Consider the following 13,626-nt stretch of genomic DNA (forward strand, 5'->3'; position numbering starts at 1 on the left):
TAGTTTGACCAGCACCACTTGTCCACATATCTGTAGTTAAATGGATAGTGGGTACAATGACATTTTCTAGGCCAAGAATACATGGCTTTTTATGTCCTGGTACAGATGAGGATCTGCTGTTCTGGTACAATGGAATTGAGCTGGAATTTGGTAACAGGGGCACATGACCTCAAATATTTGTCTAAAACCAGATGCATTGATGTTGGATATTGGACGCAGATCTAATGCTAACATATCCATGACTTCAGTGATCCGCTGTGCAACAGGATGGCAGCTGTCATTCTTGGTTTCTCTTGAAACAGTCTGTTGTTTGTGGTCTTGGTCCCCTTCTGTAATGAAGATTCACCACCTGCAGTAGCCCTAGTCCAAAAAGGATTCTTCTTGAAAATCCTGAATAGGAGAGGAGTTAAACTTTGCAAAATTGAATGCAGGAGCATACCTCCGATCATTAATGAGTAGGATTGATTATGAAATCTATCCATGCTGTTGGTAGCAGATGCTGGACTGCTTGTTATTATACAGATTTTTTGAGATATTGATAAGTAATTTGCATGAACTCTCTGCAAATAACAAAACAGGAAGAGTCACCTAGATGGTTAGTGTCCCTACCTCTACTTACTTTGGCCGCACAAATGGTACAGATGGCTTGACAAATGTCAAGATTTGTAAAAAGTGATTCCACATGAAAGATGTCCAGGAATGACAATATCCTTCTTATTCTTATCACTGACAAAAACTGTTGCCATTGGTAGCGGACTTACCTTGGCACAACAACATCCTCCTCCTGAATTTTAACAACTTCTTCTCATCCAAGACATTCATCAACAACATCCTCATTAGTATCAGATACACACACATCCACCTCATCCTGTTGCACTTCCATAGTAGCATCCTCAATTTCTATGTCATCAGCATTACTGTTACTACTACTCATGCTCACATTTGCAAAAATGGTGGAAAGAGGCTTCTTTACAATTAGTGTCAGAAAAGTCAAACTAACACATAGTGCGCCCTTAGACTCTCCACATGGATCTGTGAAGTTTGTGAACACACAGTTTGTTCTTTTTGTGCACTGATTTGTCTGTTTTAAAGGTGACACCTCAAGTTTCTGATAAAAAAAAGGTTAAACATAATGCCTGATTGTGTTTTGCCCCAGGTTCCTCAATAGGCATTTTAGACATGAAACAACAGTAGCAGGGCATGAAACAACAGTAGCAGGACCATCACTCACAAACAAAAGCCATAGTGTTAACTTTTCTTTGTCATTGCATATGGTGTATTTTTTTTGGCAGTACATTTTCCCTTTTATTGTTAGAGGTGATGTTTTCTTTAAGATTGTGAAATATTGTTTAGATTTCAGGTGTCTTGTCTTAAACTTTCTTTGCCCTTGACTACCTTTAGTAGACGTTGAAGAAGTACTATGACTGGCAGCAGCCGCAGCACTAGTACTGGATTGCTCCTGCTCTTCTATCGACTGGTCCATGATTGGTTTTATTTTTTATACCAGTACAGGAGTTAAGCTAATGTTGTTCATCTTTACTGCCACCATACCAAGTGAACCTACAACAGTGAAGTAGGGAAAGGAGGGACTGTTATCTTTACCAAGCAGTTTTACTAAAAGACTCGAGGTTTTTTTACAACATTAAAAAAAATAATTTAGTTTTATTTCAATTCTTTTACAAAACACTGCCAATTGTTTTCACGCACCAGGAATAGAACAGGTCTCCTTTCTGAGAATTGTTTTGGGGTGCAGATGATGGGTGAATAGAACCGCACACAGGGCCTGATTCAGAGCCACTCGTAAGCGGCAGCTCGTTCGCTCCAAGCGATGTTTGCCCAAATGCGCATGCATACGGATCTTTATACGCATGCGCGAACCAGTCAGTGCGGCCGAAATTCATGTGCTCGCAAAATAGCGAATGCCTGCTAATTTGAGTGACAGAATGAGGCATATGTGGGTGGTAACGGGAAGGTGCTTGAAAACGGGGAGTGGAAATCCGATCGCAGGCGTGCTTAAAGGTCAAAACGGGCGTTTTAAGGGAGTGCATAATTAATCCCGCAGCGTCATTGACCACGTCACTTGGTTTTTTTTAACTCAGAACTGCTCGCAAAATAGTGGTTGAAAAAACCAACCACAAGAATAGCGAGCAGTTCATACGCTGGTCGATGTACTCGATTAATCTAATAAATAGCGGACATGACGTATGGTGCGAGCGGCCAGGGATCGTATTTTTCAAATTTACGTTCGCATGTTTTGCTCGCTCGTTCAGACTTAGAGGCGTGAACAGACCGCAAAGTGCGAACGGTTCATTTGAATAGCCACCCCTTTTTAGAAAACGAACGACCGCAAACAGCGAGCGGCTCTGAATGAGGGCCACAGTTAGAACAGTAATATTATATATGCTGAACACACTTTTTTTTCAACAACAGGAAAACACTCCAAGGTGGTCTTGGGGTGCAGCTCAGACACAGCAGAGTATTTTTTGGACAGATAATCTTGAAATCAACACTGTCTCTGCCCTCATACACAAATGACAAACAATATACTGCATATTTCCTTGAGGAAAGAAAAGTACAGGTTCGCTTTTATAAAGAAGAGCCTATTTATTTTTTTCAGCACCACACACTGGGCACTCACTCTGAATCAGGGTGTCCCTTTTTTTTTTAAAGACGGCCTCCTGACCGCTCGCATAGCTGTGGGTGACCACCCAAAGCTTATGTGAGCGGCCAGGTGATGGTCAGGATGGTCAAGACCATCACAACCATCGGGCTTGCGACGAGACCCTTGTGGTAGAGTCTCGTGGCCGCAAACCCTAGTGGACTTCCTGATCTAATAGAGCAGGAAGTCCACCTACTGACATCACGAGTCAGTGGTGCCTCCCACAAACAGCAGCTGTTCCTTCGGGAACTCCTCCGTTTGTGTAGCCACCCCCTGCCCCGCCTACAAAACAAGGCAAGCTGCCGATCGACATCGACAGCCGCCCCTTTTGTAGTGAGTCCCGGAGCGAGAGAATTTCTCTCTTGCTCCGGGGCAAGCGCATTCGCACGCCGGAGCCGGCTCCGGCGTGTGCATGCGCAGTGGGGGACCATTGACCTGCTTGCAAGCGCTGTGCGCTTGCGAGTGGGTCTGAATCAGGCCCGCAGAACAGTAGCTTGATTGTTTGCAATGTGAGTGTGCAGTCAGTGCATGTGGCAAACAAACAAACATACAATGACAATGATGCCTGCAGTCACCCTTTCCAGGCACCTACTTCATCTACCAATTACTACTACTATTATAATAACTTTGTCCTTCTAAACTACTAATGGTGTTTTTTTTTTGCAGTGCTACAGCCCACAATCCCACACCCTCTTCCTCCGCTCTTCTGTGTGAAATGTGGCCTGATCAATAGGGAGGGACTTTTATATGCAATCAAAACCTTGGAACAGGAAAATTATGTTTTGCCTCATTCTGGGATCTGAGCCTGGCGAGAAGATCCCAAGCCGGGACTCAGATTCACTTGGAACCCACTTGGGTATATTTTGTTTTGTACAACCTGAACTGCTAATTTCTAGTATGAAGTGATTCAGCAAGATTCATTTCAAAGCATTTCAGTATTTTAAATTTTTTCTATTAACATTTTAGACAACAAAATGCAGACCAGTAATTTATTTACTGAAATATGGGTGGTATATGGGTGGTATAATATAATATAAATGTTAATAAATAATATAAATAGTAATAGTCTATACTGCACATATGATTTCACAATATTAATTATTACTATTTTAATTGTGTTTGAAAAAGCAAAATTTTCCAGCCTAACACAATAATTCAATCTTTTTTCTATTCCATGACTCTCCCTTCCTGTCTAAAGTATTAACCACCCTTTCCTTATTCACAAAGACTTAAGCAATTTGTTCCCTTGAGATGTCTTATGTGAAAAAGGTTGTCTCATGAGTCTAAAAAAAGACAACACATATTGTACTTCAATGTTTTTAAACGTTACAGTAGGTGCTATTGTAAGTAGGCCTGGGGGGCAGGACGAAGCCAGCAAAGTGTTGGAAATGTTTTTTAAAAATAATAATTTTCTTCTGGAAAAACAATAAATTACTGATTTGTGCCACTTTTGCTTATCCAATATTAATTACAGAGAGAATATTTTTGGATAAGCTGCACTACACTTATACAGCAAATTTGTGGGTTAAGACATATCATTTAATTGCCTCCATGTCACAAAATTATGACATGGAGGCAACTACATTTATGTTTGAAAACTGATTGAAGTTGTGGTTTGTTAGGTCTACATGTATCATGTTGACATGCATTAAGTTGACAAGAGAATGTAAACATTGTTAGATTATCGACAATGACAATGTTGACATTCATCATATCTACACGGGACCAGTTCACTTACCTGGTCACAACAGCTGCAGCAACTTCAGCATGGCTTCTGGGTCCTGGGGTCATGTGACCGTCACTTCCAGACCAGATGTCTGACAGAGCGGTGGTTTGGGTGAGTATTCTATCCCTAACCCTAATCCCTCCCCTTAACCCTTCGCCTAATGCCACACCCTAATGATGTGGTAAAGAAGATTAACAGTGTATTACAGACACTCAATATATTGACAAAACAGATGGTTGACCGACAATAGATAAACAGGGACCAAATATTCACACACATATGGATGACAGTGCAAATGGTTGATAGGTACAAAAGGTCGACAGGGACAAATGGGCAACACACATATGGTCGACACATAAAGGTCAACACATTATTTTTTGTAATTTTAGCCTAATCTTCAACCTAACCCTCCCCCAAGTGCCTAACCCTTCCCCTAGTGCCTAACCCTAACCCACCCCCTAGTGCCTAACCCACACCCTAGTGCCTAACTCTAACCCCCCCTTGTGCCTAACCATCCCCCAAGTGCCTAACCCATACCCTAACCTTAAAAATGTTGAAAAAACAATAAAATGTTGACCAGATTTTTGTGTTGACCATTTGTGTGTCGACCATATGTCCCTGTCGACCTTTTACACTGTTGACCATTTGTTCCTGGCTGACCTATTGCCTGTAGACCATCTGGTGTCGACTTATTGAGTGTTTATTTAGACACTGTTAACCTTTAATGTAGATACCAACCTAACCTCCCCTTGTAGCTTAACCCTAACCTCTTCCTGCAGCATAACCCCAATCCCCCCCCGGCCTAGCCCTTACCATCTGCATTCTGAGAATGATGACATTTTACTTGTTGATGTTTCCAATGTTGACACCGTGAACATGTCGACAGGGTGCCTGTCAAGATGTTGAACCATGTTGAGATTCTAATGTTGACATTGTGGTGTCGACTTTATGAATGTTGTTGTTGTAACTGTCGACAATGTGACTAGATCCCGGGCTCATGAACCTCATAAAACTACTCAGATCTTGATACATTAATAATCCATTAAAGCAAACATTGTGGTGATTATTTATAGGACATATTAGAAAAATAGAAACATAGAGTTTGACGGCAGATAAGAACCACTTGGCCCATCTAGTCTGCCCCATTTTTTTTAAACATATTGTTACCTCAATCCTTATTGATCCTTACTTCTTCTGAAGGATATCCTTATGTCTATCCCATGCATGTTTAAGTTGCTCTACTGTCTTAGCCTCTACCACCTGTGATGGGAGGCTATTCCACTTGTCCACTACCCTTTCTGTGAAGTAATTTTTCCTCATATTTCCCCTGAACCTACCACCCTCCAGTTTCAGGGCATGTCCTCTTGTTTTAATACTTCTCTTTCTTTGAAGAATGTCTCCTTCCTTTACCTTGTTAAAACCCTTTATATATTTGAAAGTTTCTATCATGTCCCCCTTTCCCTTCTCTGCTCCAAACTATACATATTAAGATCTTTTAGTCTTTCCTGGTATGTTTTGTGGTACAGACCTTGCACCATTTTAGTTGCCCTTCTTTGTACAGTCTCTAATGTATTAATATTCTTCTGGAGATATGGCCTCCAGAACTGAACACAGTATTTGAGATGAGGACATACCAATGACCTATACCAGTGATTTTCAACCTTTTTTAAATCAAGGCACACTACACAAGATTTTAAAATTGCCAAGACACACCATCCGGTGATTTGGCGTGCGCGACTTATGAAAACACACACTACATTGGTCCCTGCAGGAATGAAACACACTACATTAGCCCCCACAGGAATAAAACATACTACATTGGCCCCTGCAGGTATAAAACAATCACATTTTAGGGCCCCCACAAAAATAAAGCAATCACATTGGCTCCCACAGAAATAAAGCAATCACATTGGCCCCCACAGAAATAAAGCAATAACATTGGCCCCCACAGAAATAAAGCAATAACATTGTCCCCCACAGAAATAAAGCAATCCCATTGGCCCCCACAGAAATAAAGCAATCACATTGGCCCCCACAGAAATAAAGCAATCACATTGGCCCCCACGGAAATAAAGCAATCACATTGTTTCCCACAGAGAAAAACACACATTGCTCCTAAACTGAAAAAAAAGCATATTGTCTCACCTCCCCAAGGCTGGAAGCGCTGGCTCTGTCACTGGCACGGGACGGGCAGGAGGCGCTGGCTCTGTCACTGGCACAGGGTAGGCAGGAAGCGATGGATCTGTCACTGGTGCGGGGTGTGCAGGAAGCGCTGGCTCTGTCACTGGCACGGGGTGGGCAGGAAGCGATGGCTATGTCACTGGCACGGGCAGGAAGTGCCAGCTAGGTCACTAGTGCAGGCGGGCGGGCTTGCAGGAGGCAACATGGCGTGCGTGACCTGTGATGTTACGCCACCACTTCTAGGCAGGTGATGGCCCGGGCGTACCTGAGCCTCCCAGAGGAACTCAGTGGCAGCTCAGACCACACAGTACTGTATAATGTGCCTGGCGGCTCTGACCGCCGCCATGGCACATTTCACAACTGCCCATGGCACACTAGTATGCCGTGGCACACCATTTGAAAACCGTTGACCTATACAGTGGTATTATCACTTCTTTCTTTCTGCTACTGTTTCCTCTCCCTATGCAACCAAGCATCTGACTTACCTTCCTCGTTGCTTTGTTACAATGTTTGCTTGCCTTTAAGTCACCTGAAATAGTGACTCCTAGATCCCTTTCCTCTTCAGTAGTTTCCAGAATAGTGCCTTTAATACTATATTTAGCCTTTGGATTTTTGAGACCCAAGTGCATGATCTTGCATTTTTTTAAATTATACTGTAGTTGCCACGTTCTTGACCATTCCTCTAGTGTACTGTACCTAGATCATCAATCATTTGTTTTACTGCTCTTGGTGTGTCTACCCTGTTGCATACCTTTGTGTCATCTGCAAAAAGGCATAATTTCCCTTCAATACCATTTGCAATGTCACAAATAAAGATATTAAAAAGCACTAGTCCAAGTACAGATCCCTGAGGTACTCCACTGGTAACATTTCCCTCTTGAGACTGCACTCCGTTTACTACAACTCTCTGTTTCCTATCCTGCAGCTATTATCTTATCCATTCAACTATCTTTGTATCCAATCCCATGCTTTCCAGTTTATTTAACAGTCTGAGATGTGGAGCAGTGTCAAAAGCCTTACTAAAGTCTAGATAAGCTATATCTATGGCCCCCTCTTTATCTATTTCCTTAGTCACCCAGTCAAAAAAGTCAATTAGATTTGTTTGACATGTTCTCCCCCCAGTAAATCCATGCTGTTTGGGATCCTGCAAATTGTTGGATTGGAGATAATATACTATTTCCTTTTAACAGTGTTTCCATCATTTTTACTACTACTGATGTAAGGCTCACTGGTTTGTAGTTGCTTGCCTCTTCCTTGCTTCCACTTTTGTGCAGTGGGACAACATTTGCTCTTTTCCAGTCCTTTGGAATTAGTCCAATAGCTAGTGACTGGTTGAATAATTCTGTTAATGGTGTTCCCAGCACCCCTTTAAGCTCTATTAGTATCCTTAGATGTATCCCATCTGGCCCCAATGATTTATCCACTTTCAGTTTTGAGAGTTCTGTTAGGTTCTTCTCCTCTGTAATGTTCTTGTTCTTACTTCATTTTTCTGATTACACCTGCAAGTTAACTGTGGCCCCTTGCCCTCTCTTTCAGTAGTGAATACTGAACAAAAATAAATATTAAGATGATCAGCTATTACATTGTCTCCCTCTACAAGACTCCCTCTTCCTGTCTTTAGTCTTTTAATGCACCTTTTATTTTTCTCTTTTCGCTTATATACTTAAAAAAAGTTTTGCCCCCTTTACCCACTGACAGTGCCATTTTCTCATCAGCTTTTGCCTTTGCGCATCTGATTACTTTCTTAGCCTCCTTCTGCTTTAAAAGATACACCTCTTTGTCTTCATTATTTTGCTTCTGCTTGTATTTCCTAAAGGCCATCTTTTTTGCTTTCACAATACTTGCTACCTCTTTCCCAAACCACACTGGCTTCCTTTTTCTTGTGGTTTTCCTAACCCTTTTGATACAAAGGTCCGTTACCTTTAATATGGCACTTTTAAAATTTTCCCACCTCTCTTACATTCCTTTCAAGTTCCTCCACTCTGCCAAAGATTCACTTACACATCTTCCCATCCCTGCAAAATCAGCCTTCCTAAAATCTAACACCTTTGTTTTTGTATGGGGTGAGTCAGTATCTGTCTTTATTCTGAACCATACTGCTTAATGATCACTGGATCCCAGGTTTTCACCCACTTTTAAATCAGATATTCTGTCTCCATTTGTAAGTATTAAGCCTAATATTGCGTCTCTCTCACCCTGCTGAAGGGAGGCTCCCTGCAATGAATTCAGAATGTCCATACTTCTAGTGGAACTTGCCAGAGAAAAACCTCCCAGTTTATATTGGGTAGATTAAAATCTCCCATGATTATAACATCTCCTTTTAATGCCATTTTAGTGATGTCCTGCTATAGTTAATTGTCCAGTTCCTCTTCCTGACCTTCAGAAAAAGGATACAAATACAATATTCATGCTCCAAATTTTATTGCTGATTTAGATATGTAGCATGCATGGGGTTCAATGAATTCTATTTTTGTGGTATTTATCCATCTGCTAATTTACTTTATATTCTTTTAATTACAATGTAATAGAAAAATACCACATTCGGTGTCTTTGTGTCATGTAATTTGTTCAATATTTCGGCAATTGCAGATCTCCAAGTGCCAACATGCTGGAGCCGGCATACTGGGGCCCAGTAGTACAACTGTGATGGACCCCAAGTAATTTTTTTTTTAAACACTATCATTCCCTTTTAAGTTAACACACAGATAACTGATCTGGCAGGCTTCTGCTAAACACGCTTCAACAAATAGTTATATTGGCTAACTTGCACCTTGTAATGAACTCACATTACATTTGCTAGGTTTCCCGCAGTAACTATAGTATAAAGCTCACATTAACTCACATTTCAGATAAACTCACACCTTCCAACTCGCAGGCTATTACATACTGCAAATTTTAGAACAAACTCGCATCATACTCGCTGCGATATGATGTGAGTCCATACCACCCCAAAAACTCTGACTCTATTACATTTACCCAGGGATGTGTAGTAAGGGTAGGCAGGGGAGGTATTGCCTTCCCATACTCCGGAGATTTCATATAAAAATTATAAGAATATTAACAAGAATATATTTATAACTTATAAACACCTTCTTTGTTTATTGTAATCATTTTTATAGTTAACACTCACCAGCTTTGTGGAGCTCCCTGGGACTGATAAAGCAGGAAAAGCTTAAGGTGCCCACACATATAGCGACATTTTACACGATCTGGCTGATTTCGTGATGACGAATCGGGTAAAAAAAGTACAAATCATGAGTTTATACTCACGAGTATGATGCCGATGCGGGGCCCCGCTCGTTGTACATAGCATCTTCTGATCTGCCATGCTGCAGGGCAGATTAGCCAATCTGGGATACAATGCATTGGCTCCAAGATAGATCTTTAGTCAGATTAGACATTTTTAACTCCAAATCATGATCATGACGGCAAGGGAGCTCCCGTGAAAGTTCATGAGGAAATTGGCCATAAAATCGTATCGTGAGGACATCGTTATGTGTGTGGGCACCTTTAGCCTCACTTCTGTATGTCAGACACTGCTTGCAGTCCTGGGGGTGGGGCTACACCATGGGCAGTGCCTCTCAGTATGGGGGTGCGTGCCTTGAGTACTGATGGACAACTTGGATGTGTCATGTGACCAGGAAGTGCACAGCAGTGTTTAGCAGAGATCAGAACTCAGTCAGCAGCAAGAGAAGACACAGTGATGCAGGTAGGAGAATCAATGGACACTGAAGCTTAGTGTAGCGAGAGGAGAGTTACAGTGAGCAGGGGCATAGGGAGGGCAGTTCCTCTGGAGCGTGAGCTCCAGGCGCCTTACTTACCAGAGGGTGCCCTGCAGTCGGACTCCGGAGCAGCTGTCAATTAGCTGACAACCTGTGCCGGGTCCGCAGCAACAACAGCAGCGTCCTGTCCTGCCTTCCCACTCTAGTGACAGACTCCTGGTCACTAGAGGAGCTTGTGCTGAGCCCTGATTGGTGGAGCTCAGCACATGTTCATCTAACCCCAGCTGGGGGTAGGGCTACAGCAGCATGTCGAGGAAGAAGCTGCAGGATCCACATTAAGGTAAGAGAGGTTATACCCCAGTAGTTATGTCTATCATCCTCCTTGCCTGTATGTACTGTATGTGTGTATGTGTGACCCTCCCTGCCTGTATGTACTGTATGTGTGACCCTTCCTGCCTGTATGTACTGTATGTGTTTATGTGTGACCCTCCCTGCCTGTATGTACTGTATGTGTGTGTGACCCTTCCTCATACTTACCTACCCTCCCGATTTGGTCGGGAGACTCCCGAAAATCGGGTGCCGCTCCCGGCCCCCCAGAAAGGTAGGTAAGTCTCCCGGTCCCCGGTGATCCATCTGGCTCCCCCCGCGAATACAGTATTACCCCCGGCAGCGGGGGGCCTGATGACGTGATTTGTGTCATCATGGCCCCGCCTCCTGCTTCACACTGCCATTTATCTTGGCATTGTGAAGAGGAAGCGGGGCCGCGATGACGCGATTGCGTTTTCACGCCCATGCCCCGCCCCCATTGACTAGTAAAGGTCCGGGTCACGCCCCCTTTTGATGGGACACGCCCCCCTACTGAGGATACCCGACAGCTCCCTCCCGGAAGGAGGGAGCTACAAGCCGGCAACTCTGCCCTTCCTGTCTGTATGTACTGTATGTGTGTATGTGTGACCCTTCCTGTCTGTATGTACTCTATGTATATGTGACCCTTCCTGCCTGTATGTACTGTATGTGTGACCCTTCCTCCGGTATGTACTGTATGTGTATATGTGTGACCATTCCTGTCTGTATGTACTGTATGCATGTGTGACCCTTCCTGCCTGTATGTACTGTATGTGTGTATGTGTGACCCTTCCTGTCTGTATGTGTGTATGTGTGACCCTTCCTGCCTGTATGTACTGTATGTATGTGTGACCCTTCCTGCCTGTATGTACTGTATGTGCGACCCTTCCTGCCTGTATGTACTGTATGTGCGACCCTTCCTGCCTGTATGTACTGTATGTGTGTATGTATGTGTGACCCTTCCTGTCTGTATGTGTGTATGTATGTGTGACCCTTCCTGCCTGTATGTATGTATGTGTGTATGTACTGTATGAGTGACCCTTCCTGCCTGTATATGTGTGTGTGTGTGTATGTATGTATGTGTGTGTGTGTATGTATGTATGTATGTGACACTGCCTGTATGCATGTGTCCATTTATGTATGAATGTGTGACCCTGCCTGCATGTGTATGTATGTCTGTATATCTGTGTGTTATATATGTATGTATGTGACCCTGCCTGTATGTGTGTGTCTATGTATGTATGAATGTTTGACCCTGCCTTATGTATGTGTGGGGAGGGAGGTAGCACACTTGTGCTCCGGGCACCCTGGCCACATGCTACACCTCTGACAATGAGGAGGGGGTGAGGTAGGCTCCTAACACTTAGACCCATCTCCATGTGAGCCTTCCCAGCCATTGACCTAGCCGCGCGTCACCGCATTTAGTTAGTTGTACTGGTTAGGGCATTTTCAAAACTGGATAAAGCATTACTGAAAAGAAAAATCGATGCAGGCTTTAATTTAATATTTTGCTTTTTTGGGGGGATAAGTTGAAGCTTAAAACAGTTAGACTCTGTTGTATTTTCAGGTTCAATAACTGCAGTAAGCATTGTGTTAAGAGTGAAAATCAATTATGCAAAAGAAAAATGGGGAAAAAAAGCATATGGATGACTGGACCAGTGTTTAGTTAAGAGTACCATCCTATAACCAATTTTATAAGTAATCAACTGTAAATTTCTATACATTATGCATTTATTTGAATTTTGAATATAAATTCTGTTTATACATTGCAGAAAAATATGTAATTAATATTTAATTTTTAGAGAGTAAGTTTGTAAAATTTGTTAATATGTTATTAAATAGTTTAAAAGATGCTGATTAAAATTTCATCTTGTAACAATATATATAGGTGAATACCAACAACCTGCACGCAAGTGCAATGAAACTTTTATGATGGAAAAATTACCTGAATGCGGGCAACATTTTGAAATCATGATGAATACCGTGCATCAAGACCAGTGGTGCAACCTGACTGAATTCATCAAGTAAGTCAAATACTTTTAGCATAAAAACTATTTAATATTATAGCAATATGTTGCATATATTATTATAATTATTATTACTGTATTATGATTATTATTATTATTTTATCTTACCCACATCCAAATTTGTTAATATCACTTGAATCGGTCAGTCGGCCTGATTCAGAGCCGGACTCTCTGACAAGAGCGCTCGCTCTGAATCAGGGCCCTCCTACCTATTATTGGAGCGGCCTCCTGGCCGCTCACATAGCTGTGGGTGACCACCCACAGCTTATGCGAGCGGCCAAAAAGATGGTCGCGATGGGTCTCGCTGCCGCAAGCCCAGGAGTGCTTTTGGCTCTATCAGAGCCAAAAGCACTCCCACTGACATCAATAGAGATGTCAGTGGGGCCGGACCCAGACAGTAGGCGTTCCCATGGGAACGCCTCCATCTGGGCAGCCACGCCCCCGGCATGCCCACCAAAGGGGGCGTGCTGTCACTCACCATCGACAGCACGCCCCCTTTGGTGCTAGACCCATAGCGACGGCCTGGCCGTCGCTATTCGGGTCTCGCGCATGCACACGACAGAGCTCCCTCCGTCATGCACATGTGCACTAGGGCACCATCGACCCACTTGCGAGCGCTCGCGAGTGGGTCTGAATCAGGCCCTGTGTCTATTTTAGTATTAGTAAACAATCTCCCTTTAATTTTGTTTTTTATTTAGTATTCATGTTGGTATCTTTAATGATATTATAACAAATAAATCAGGTGGTTTAAAATGACTAATGTAAAATGCCAGAGAGGAGGATACATTAATAAATGAGATCTAAAATATAATAAAATATCAATACAAAGTTACCGTATATACTCGAGTATAAGCCGAGTTTTTCAGCACATTTTTTGTGCTGAAAAAGCACCCCCTCGGCTTATACTCGAGTGAAGTGTGTAGCGCTGACCGGACGGAGTTCGGTCAGCGCTACACAGCACAAACA

At 42.7% G+C, this 13,626-nt stretch overlaps 1 protein-coding gene across 1 annotated transcript in view; it reads left to right on the plus strand.

Moving 5' to 3' along the window:
- RAMP3 (receptor activity modifying protein 3) overlaps positions 1-13,626 on the plus strand; it is a 228,183-nt gene that overhangs the window by 130,655 nt on the left and 83,902 nt on the right. Inside the window, exon 2 of the mRNA XM_088445636.1 lies at positions 12,522-12,657. Coding sequence (XP_088301762.1) covers positions 12,522-12,657 — 136 coding nt within the window. The remainder of the gene's footprint in view (positions 1-12,521; positions 12,658-13,626) is intronic.

The sequence above is a fragment of the Taudactylus pleione genome, unplaced genomic scaffold (assembly GCF_031769625.1).
Source record: "Taudactylus pleione unplaced genomic scaffold, aTauple2 ptg000386l, whole genome shotgun sequence".
Lineage (NCBI taxonomy): Eukaryota > Metazoa > Chordata > Amphibia > Anura > Myobatrachidae > Taudactylus > Taudactylus pleione.